Below are 9,962 nucleotides of genomic sequence, written 5' to 3'. Positions count from 1 at the left end.
CAAACATGTTAATCAGAGAAAGATAATCTGAGTCAATTCAACGTGCAGTTTTTAAATTATTTCATTCATGAAGGGAGAAGAGCCCTTAAAACTAGTTGTGCCCCTCTTGGTACCAACAACTGCAATCATCATACTACCACCACCATGTTTGACTGAAGGAATGCTGTTCTTTTCCTGAAATGCAGTGTTGGTTCTAGGCCACACCTTGAAAAACGTTTGCAGAAGATTTTYCCAAAAGTCTTGAGGATCATCGAGATGTTTTTTGATAAAAGTGAGACGAATCTGTCTTATTTTTGGTCAGCTGTGATTTTGGCGTTGGACCATTTTTGTCCTTTGCCTCTTCTTGTTGAGTCCTAAACTTTGGGTTTGAGGTCTGAGTTTCTTCAGGACCTCCTGGATGAGTCGATGGACTCTTTTTGTTCTGCTGGCCACTCCTGGGAAGGTTCACCACTGTTCCATGCCGTCTCCTTTAGTGGATAATGGATTTACAGCATTTTTAGTTATTTCTTGATTCCTCAGATCTCGTGGTGAAACTGAACTCGGCTTTCCTTAAAAAGGCAGTTCATTCACTTTTTAACCAAAGGGTGGAAATACTCTTCCTCATAGAGCCAGAACTAATCTAATGAAGCCTTAATTTTGTATTAACTCAGATTATCTTTATCTGACATGAAACATTTAAAACTGGTTAAAACAGAAGAAATCTCTGAGGGGTCTGCTTGAGTGCAGGTCATCCGGGGTTAATATGTTGCACAGCGCTATGTTTTAGGAGCATTTGTAATTCTTTTACGCTCTACTTAAAGTGTCWGGTGGTACCTTTCTTTCTAAAAAGGATTTCTCACAGAAAGGTCCCCCATCTTAGGCTGAAATGTTGGACCTAGACTTGAACTGAAAGCCGTGTCTGAACATTTTACCTGGAAATGTAATTCTTTTGGAGGTACGTGGAGGTGTCTCGTGGAGCGAGTCTCGTTTTGTGAAGTAGGGACGGTGTAAACATCTGGCTCCGTCCAGCGMTCACTGTCTGTTGAGAGTCATGACAGATGGCGAGGGAGAGGATAACTCAAACACTCCCTTCTTTGAACGTATCACAGTTGTCTTCCCAAAATAGCCTCCGCTCCACCGCCTTATATGTGCAGGCCTTCAGTGTGTTTGTGTGTGTGTGTGCGCCTGCGGGGGCATCATGTATCTAGGCCACACAATACAGGCTGGGGGTTCATTGTTGCAGCCTACCAGCAGGCCTGTCACTGCCCAAAGGGATGAGGCCCCTGTGAGCGCCTCGGGGGACCGCCTCGGCATGCATCTCACTCATCTCAACCGTGAGTGTCTCCTCCACCTTTTCTCCTTCCTGGACAAGGACAGCCGCAGGAGCTTGTCCCTTACATGTCGTCGACTGCGCGAGGTCTTCCTGGACCCTCGCCTCTGGAGTCTGCTCCACTTCAGCTCCCCGTGTCAGCTCAGGCGGGACAACTTTGTGCTGGGGCCGTCGCTGCGGTACTTGACTATCTGCTGGCACTCCAGCAGGGTCCAGCAGGTGTGCAACATCGAGGACTGGCTGAAGAGCTCCTTCCAGAAGGACATCTGCAGCAAGCATGAGAACCTGGTCAGCACTTTCCTGGCTCACGTCTGCCACATGTGAGTGTCAGAGTGTGGTGTCCCCCCCTGCTTTGCTGGGAAAATATATAACTTGTACTGCCCGAAGCTGGAGAATTGGATAATGTATTTTATTTATTTATTTTTTTTGCTTTGTTGTATACCGACACATCTCATGAACTAATTGACAGATTTAAACCAAACACTCAAAAAGTAATCATTGGATGAACATTTACACACAATGCGAAAATAACTCAAACTTTGTTGTTTTTACAGATTTTGAGCTAAATTTAGTGGTAGTGTAGCAGATAGTCGTCCCTGTGATTGTTTTTGAGCACTTTTGCATCTTGGAAGATCTCATATCTCATAAGAAAAGGACATTTATCAACTCTGTTCTTCCTCGGACTCAGGGGCGGTTCTAGGGGCGGGGCCACAGGGGCATTGGCCCCATCTGAAATCTGATTGGCCCCCTCAAGTGCCCCCTGTCCTTTCACTCATCTGTCCTTGCCCAAGAACAATGATGGTGGCTGCAGTTCCACTTCCAACCACTACTGGCGCCAGTGAGTCAAATAGGAAAGTCCAACATAAAGAAGTCTTTTTCAGTTTGAACTATCCTGCAGAAGTTTTTACTGGGAACAATGGCTGGATTTTCTCACATGTGTTTGAGAGTATTTTATCTATGTACAGTAAAAAAAAAAACATGTAAAATTGATAAGGAGAATTTACTGTGCAAGCTTTAGTGTTTGAATACGTTTGACTGATTAAATGTATAAATCTTACAAAAACTGGGGATTTGTGTGCAAGTATGTTGAACAAATACTTGGCCCCTCTATGAAAATTGTGGCCCATTGATGGCCCCTTACACTGAAAAATCCTAGATCCGCCACTGCTCGAACTAAGATTATTTCAATTCAAGAGACCCTTCAAGGAATCCTGGGTCTTTAATCCCTTTTCAGTGATGAAACAGATGACATTACCAACAGCAGAGAGATGTCTATTTGGTTTTAGATGATAATGAGGTCACTTGAGCCCACAACAGCGGACAAAAGAGTTTACATTTCAGACCCCGTGCTTTAGTCAAACTGTCATRTTTAGCTGTCGACAGCAGCGAACAGGATCATCAGAAACAGATGGTGGATCTGGAGCTGGCTGCTGAAACAAGGCAAAAAAAGAAGACATCTGTTGGACATGAGACTAATTCTATTAACTAACACAACTGTGGGCACATATCAAATTAAATTCATTGAGTGACGTGACACTTGGATTTGATTGGCCATTGAAAATTGGCCCTTTGAGGAATCAGCCCGGAGAGGCCTAATGAGGGGTCTCTGGATAATTTCTTCATGGCTGCCAGTAATAAGTGCTGATGTGAGGGGAGCTCAGACACTGCAGCTGCTGGACGGGGCCCAATTTTTTTAAAAAAAAGGAGAGGGGTTGGGTTTCGTGGGACAATGAGCGAGCATTTCCTGTATTGTGAAATTGGASACGCGAGTCATGAGAGCTGTTGAGAGATGAGTCGAAACTAGAACCACCTACTCGTGTCCAGGGCTTGGATTTCAAGGCCTTTTAGGGCACGCGCTGTTTTGCATACTGATAAACCCTCCCCAAATCGTCTGAAAGGGAGAAGAAACGCGCACGTGACAGAGTGGGAGGACCCACGGAGAAGCTGTGGGAGTGATTAAAAAAAAGTGGTTTGGCCTCAGACGCTCCCAGTCAGCTGCAAAAACTGGAGATTTATGCAGGCAGGTGGAGCCTAAGAATTGGCTCTTTGTAGCTGTTTGAGGAATGAACATGTGCGTCTGTCTCTGCCTGCCTCTTCAGCTCTGACGCCAACAACGGCTGGCTTCCTATCCTCGTGGAAAAACCAATAAAGCCAGCATCTCTATAGGCTCTGTGAGTTGTTTTGAAATGCAACGCTCTTTTAGAGGAAGACGACTATGGTGAATCACTTTGCAAGAACTCACTTTTGATTATGTTGAGGTCACGACAAGAAAAAAAACATGCTGTAAGTGCTGTGTGTACAGTCGACTGCTCGGTGGGAGGCCAAAAAAAAAAGCTTTAGCCTTTGCTTTTTAAACACCACTGAATAGGATCAGTCCTTACTTTGATCTGCACCGGTTGCCTAAATTGATGCTTTCTCTTTCAAATCAGATCATAAAAGGAACCCTTTGATTTTTATTTAGGCTTTATTTCCTGAAGCTAATACACACCGGCTCTAGTATGGAAAGAATAAACAATCGACTTTAAAAGAAAACCTGTAAACTTAAAAGATTGATGGAGACACAGCCTAAACGCACACTTCGGTTTTATTTTTATTCACAGGACAATCTGACCAGACAAGAAAAGCTTTCGAGAGCCAGACAGGGTCATTAGAAAGATGATGACAGGTTTGTGATGAGCTGGTGCTGCTGCAGCCTCCATCAGACTGACCTCTAAGCTGTTGGGTTTAACGTGAGCTACAYCATGTCTCAAAGAAAACAAAAGGAGGAAAATAATTCTGACATACAAGGTAAAGGTAAAATAAAACAAAATGTTTCATATATCAGAATATATTAAATATTTTATAGGTCATAAAAATGGATAAGTCCAACCTGAGATGAATAATCCATTAGTGGTGAAACAATACATTAATCTACTGTATATCGATATATCGGTTAAATGACTAATGATTCAATTAAATCAAGACAAAATGAAAATACCGATCTATATTGTTATCATATGCTCGATGTACATCAATTTCACATGGCCATCTAACACAGTCATAGACATAGACTTGTGAATTGAACTGAATCAAAATCGTATCGTGACAGACTTTGTGATATTGAGAAATATATCGTCATCCGAACAAATCGATGTAATATAGTATCGTGATAAAGCTGGTGATTTACACCCCTATAATCTATGTCTTGTGGCATATTATTAAAGAGCCATTCTGTGGAAAGGTTTATTAACAAATAATATCTTACCTGTTTTAGATAGCTTTTTAGATAGCCTCAGTTTGGATAAATAACTTAAAGGGGAGGTGTTATCCAAAATCAACTTCTTTGAGCTTTATATCATGTTATACTATCATTCCCTCATCATACCCAGAGTGTTGCTTTGATTCATTCATGCATGTTTGAGAAATCCTTGAATCTCCTGTGGTAGCCATATGGGGCTGCCTAAACGATTGCTAGTACAAAGCTCCGCCTCTTTACACAAAGCTCCTCCCAGGAGCTCAGTCTGGAGCTGAGCTCCCACCCCACAGAGCTCCACCAGACTAGTTGCAAGAGAAATACTTATTCATAAATATTACTGCTAACTGAGCTGCTGCTGCTATATGTATCCACACTATGTAAAATGGACAGAGCTCTGCGGGAACTGCTATGATTTTTTTATTATTATTATTGAATTAAGCTGTTTAAAGATGGCAGTAATATGCTTTGGTCTTGGACTAGCCTTTTGGTCATTAATCTGGTTAGAATTCAACTATTTCATTTATTATTTGTAAATAGTTTGTTATAGTTAATTCTATCAACTAAAATTCACTTAAAAGCCACAAAAAAGGAGGAGTTTGTGTGTCTAAAATAATATAAAACCAAATCTGCTGCAGGTGTGCGAATGCATTCAAGGAACTGACATGTTTTGATAAGGCACACAAAATAATTCTGTATTCACTGAGTGAGAGTGCTGTGACAGGGTGGATTATGTAACAAAGGTTGATCATTTAATTCCTATTAMACCTACCTGCTTTCACTTCAGGGCATGGCCGCTGAAACACAGAGACATGGCAGAGCAAATATACGTCTAAATCCCRCGATCACCACCGAGTACACAATCTCATTGTGTGATTTTTATGTTCTTCTTTTACTGCCATCACCTAACAAAGTCAGAAAGCTCCTGCCGCCGCGCACATGACTGTGCTGTGGCRTGTTCAGAGGTTACTGGGCCAGCACCTTCGCAACACTGGAATATGTTTGGCTCACATGTAGGAAGGCAGTGAGATTATGTAAGTGTTTATGTAATCTGCATCAGCGAACATGAAAGACACCCATGATCTGCTGCCATCTGAGTGTCTGCCTGCCGGCCTGCCTGCCAGGAGGCTGCAGTGATACTGTACAGAAATGTGTCTTCCAGCAACATTTGGCTGATTTATTTTTAGAAGGATTTTTTTTTAAGAATACAGCAGAAAAATGTGCAAACATTCTGTTACTCTTCTGTTATAAAAGCATGTTTCATTGTAGAATTAAAGGTCTAGCAAAGAGTGAAGGAAAGCATATCCTTCATATCCTTATAGCACAGCTTTTCATGCCAGAGTTTTAAACTAAAATCATTAATGCTGAGAACCGATGCAGCTTTGTGAACCATGTTGCATGCAATTGTATGCGATCCTGTGAGATTTCTTGAGATATGTTAGCCCTCTGAGTATGTGCTGCGTTTCCAAAGCTTAGTTGGCTCTGATGGACATCTTAAATTGACTCCAAAAGTCACTGAGTTGTAGATGTACAATGATTACTTTGTGAAAGTTTCATTTTAATTCAAGGGGCTCATAAGTTATTTTGGTAAAAGACATGCACTGATGCAAAAATGTTATTATTTGCCTACAGCAGTGCTTTTCAACTGATGGCCTGCGGGCCATTACTGGCCAGTCGGTGACTTTAGTCTGGCTGGCTGATGAGTTCTTTTTTTTTTTTTTAAAAAGCAGTGATTTTTTTCCCTTTAACTTGAATGACAAATAAATGTAATAGATCAACAGTGTCAAACTCATTTTCACTATGCGGCACATGATGGCCCTCAAAAAGACAGTTGTTACTAATGTTACAAATTTGATATTTTATGTTTAGCTTTAACTTAAAACACTAAAAGTCACGTTCCTTGTCTCGTACAATAACTGAGCTCTACATGGTATTTCCTGCATAGAAACAGTGTTTTAACACGTCTTCTTATGAACACAAGTACATGTAAATTATACAGAAATACTAAAAGTAAAAGTAGGTGAGTTTTACTCACTGTTGAGTTGTGGGGAGTTGCTTTGTCTTGAATTATGAATTCCCTCTTTCCGACAGGAAATTCCCACTGGAGGGGGAGTTCCATTTTAAATTTATGACTTGTAAGTAGGAAATTCCCAYTTCCCAGTACAACTAGCCCACAGCAAAAGTAGCTGGTGAAAATGCAGTGAAGAAGAGACTTTTCACGGTGAATTTCACCGGCTGACGGCTGCTTTTGAACCCTGTGCAGCTCCACCGAGTGACAGAATGCCGTCATTCTCCACCAAAATTGTAGGAATTACTTAATGAAATCAGGACCAGCCTATTTTCATAAATGTAATTCAGCAAGACCTTGCAAGAAATGAAATCAGAAATAATGAAACACCCCTCTGATCATGAATGAGAAAAGAACTTGTGACCTGAACAGATCTCTCAAAATAAAGTAATTTATTTTGAGAGAGTGTAAAATAATCAACATGCATTATGGGTGATGTAGTTTATGGTCAATGCTGCTTTAAAACATGTGCTTTATTTAAGCCATTAATCCATCTTTGGGCCACATAAAATGCAGTGATGAACCACATTTGGCCTGAGGGCTTTGAGTTTGACACGTGTTAGAGATAATCTATAACAGGGCTATACAACTTAATCTGCCTGCATGCCACTGACTTGATTTAATATAAAATTTCATTTTAAATCAGAAAAAAATTAAAGGAGACTGTTTTTTGTTTAATTGTCTGCCCCCAGCAACTTAGTTGAATCTGTCTGGGCTACACATTTCAGTGGCAGGCGATAACAACAAACCATAATCAGACCATGGTATGGTTTTGTAGACATTACAGTTCTCTATCATTACAAATCTTGTTACTCAGATCTGTAGTTTTTTGTTCCCTCTCAGCTGCACTAATCTAAAAATAAGCACCTGCACCTAAAATCAGTGTTTACCAAGATTTGACCTAATCCAGACTTGATCAATAATTTGATGATGAGTAATAACAGGCTTTCTGTAAAGTGGGCGAAAACATGATGTCACTGTCTGCTCTCCGTCCCCACAGGTGTCCCAACCTCCTGTCGCTGACGCTGTCGGGCTGCGCGCACATCACCGACCAGGACGTGACCTCCGTGCTGCGGAGCTGCCCCAGGCTGCGCCGCCTCYGCCTGGAGAACTGCGTCCGCATCACAGACGCCAGCCTGCGGGGCRTGGCGGCCCACGGGGCCAGCCTGGAGGAGGTGAGGGTGGATTTCTGCAGGAACATCACGCAGGCGGGGCTGCGGAGGTGCCAGGAGGCGAGGCCGCTCGTCAGGCTGAGCGCAGAGAAGAGCGCCGAGATGATCCCCGACAGCACGCCCGAGGAGAAGGTTGCAGTCAGGAGGACCCTGCAGAAGCTCCTGCAGGTCTCCTGATGGCCGGCGTCCATCCACAGGAAGACACATCTCTACTGACTTTCACAAGGATCCTGCTTTTTTAAATGTACCTTTTTAAAGCAACTTTTTATACAGTAATTATTAAAAATATTTTTTTCCATATAAGTTTTGACTTCATATGTGAGCTTATCACTGATTCCTAACACATTACTGTGATGTAATTGTTTACTTTGGATGTTTAAATAACTCATTCCTTACATGCTTTCTTAAAGCTCCAACCTGTATGACTAAACTACAAGGAGCTAATTTTTTTAAAAAAAAAAAAAAAAAAAAAAAAAAAAAAAAAAACGTGATCAGACTTTGACAGTTTTTGTCAAATCCTAAAATTTACACACACAAGCTTAGGTTATATGCTGGGGATGACTCTCAGCTACGATCACATCGATTTGCAGATCAGTATCTGTAAAACTGTCTGAGCCAGAAGCATTTTTGTGTTTGCTGAGGTCGACTGGCTGCGGTGGTCATCTTGAAACAAGCGGACACAAAAATCAGTTGTAGATGCACCTTCAGTAATTACCCTCAGAGATTATCATTAAAACCTGGCCATTGTTTCATGAGATATTTTGCTAACAGACAATTAAATCGGCAACACAAGCCCACATTATTCACTTTTTATGGTGGTGGGTAATGGAAACATACAATTCTACATATTTTAGCTCTATTCAAAGGTTAAAAAAAACATTACACAACTAAGTGATAAACACGTTTTATTGTCTTTGCCTTGWGTTTACAAAAATATGTTGGCGCAATAAAGTTTTCCATTTTATGTGCAAAATGTGTCAGGTTTTTATTGGAAATGGACTTCTGCTAACGGGATGGAACGTAAACAGATCAGAAGAGGAACAAGTGTTCAGATTGTTTTCCTGGAGAAAAAAAAATAAAGTCTCACATGCTTTAAGCAGTAACATTTTATAAACAGCAGTAAAAAGTTTTATGAAGTCATTTGGTTTGTTTTCCTGAAAAGCAGTATTTTATATGGTGTCATGTTCTTATTTAGACTGAACTTCTTGTTTTAAAACCAGATAATCTGAGTGAATCTGAAATGGATTAGTCTAAAGGAAGTTATTAATCAACCCTGTTTTTATTTTTGCTTTTTGATAATATGGCCATTTATTAAATAAAAACCATGTTAGACATTTAAAAGGAAAACTAATTTTTGGTACAAATAAAACTTTGAAATATTTGAAATTTGAACCCTGATTTTACACTCAAAAACATGTAATGAATTTAATAAAAAAATCATGTAAGCTGAATTGAGCAAAGGTAAAACATATGTAAATGTAAAGTAAACATAAAGCAAATGTCTTATTCAGCACATTGGAACTAGTTCACATTTTTAAAATTAAATCCATTATATCTCTTTTTTGAGTGTATACTGCTTTTTGAAACCACAATTGTTAATTCTTTTTTTAATTAAGTATTTCATTTCAACAGTATTTTATGTCATCTACCATTTGAAATGTTATGTTTCAAACAGGTTCAAAGCACTTCCTGTCTTTAAATAAATATCTCAGCCTACTCTACAAGAAACTACTTGATAATGTTAACTACTGTATGTAATGTTTAAGAGTTGTAATAAAATATTAAACACAACCAGTGAGAAATCATTCAAATTATAACATGGTTCTGTTATTAAAGCTATCACTCTTTAGCTTGAAGTAGTGCAGAACGTACCGGTTTAAATCACACCGCTGCTTTCCACCAGTAACCAGACGCAAACAGTTCTGCTCTGAGCGCAAAGCTCGTAGGTCAGTGTGGACAAAATCGTCCCAGTGGCTGAGTGTTTCCCAGAATAAACAGTTCAGATTTATAGGTTCCACCACGAGGCACATCCGGCCACGTGCAGCCCTCGAACCCAACAACTGGACTGTGTTTGACGTGTAACAACACGACCCCGGCTCAGCATCACTCCCATCAGTCTTTGCGTGTGTGTGTGTGTGTGTGTGTGTGTGTGTGTGTGTGTGTGTGTGTGTGTGTGTGTGT

At 40.5% G+C, this 9,962-nt stretch overlaps 1 protein-coding gene across 1 annotated transcript; it reads left to right on the top strand.

The window, feature by feature from the left end:
- The first annotated feature begins 1,143 nt into the window (after positions 1–1,143).
- fbxl22 (F-box and leucine-rich repeat protein 22) lies at positions 1,144–8,754 on the top strand. The gene is made up of 2 exons (XM_014003634.1): positions 1,144–1,629; positions 7,610–8,754. Exons 1-2 carry the CDS (start codon positions 1,178–1,180, stop codon positions 7,956–7,958), a joined length of 801 nt encoding a protein of 266 aa, XP_013859088.1. The 5' UTR covers positions 1,144–1,177; the 3' UTR covers positions 7,959–8,754.
- The last annotated feature ends 1,208 nt before the right edge of the window (positions 8,755–9,962 follow it).

Source organism: Austrofundulus limnaeus, unplaced genomic scaffold (genome assembly GCF_001266775.1).
Source record: "Austrofundulus limnaeus strain Quisiro unplaced genomic scaffold, Austrofundulus_limnaeus-1.0 Scaffold19, whole genome shotgun sequence".
NCBI lineage: Eukaryota > Metazoa > Chordata > Actinopteri > Cyprinodontiformes > Rivulidae > Austrofundulus > Austrofundulus limnaeus.
This window is presented reverse-complemented; position numbering and strand designations above follow the sequence as displayed.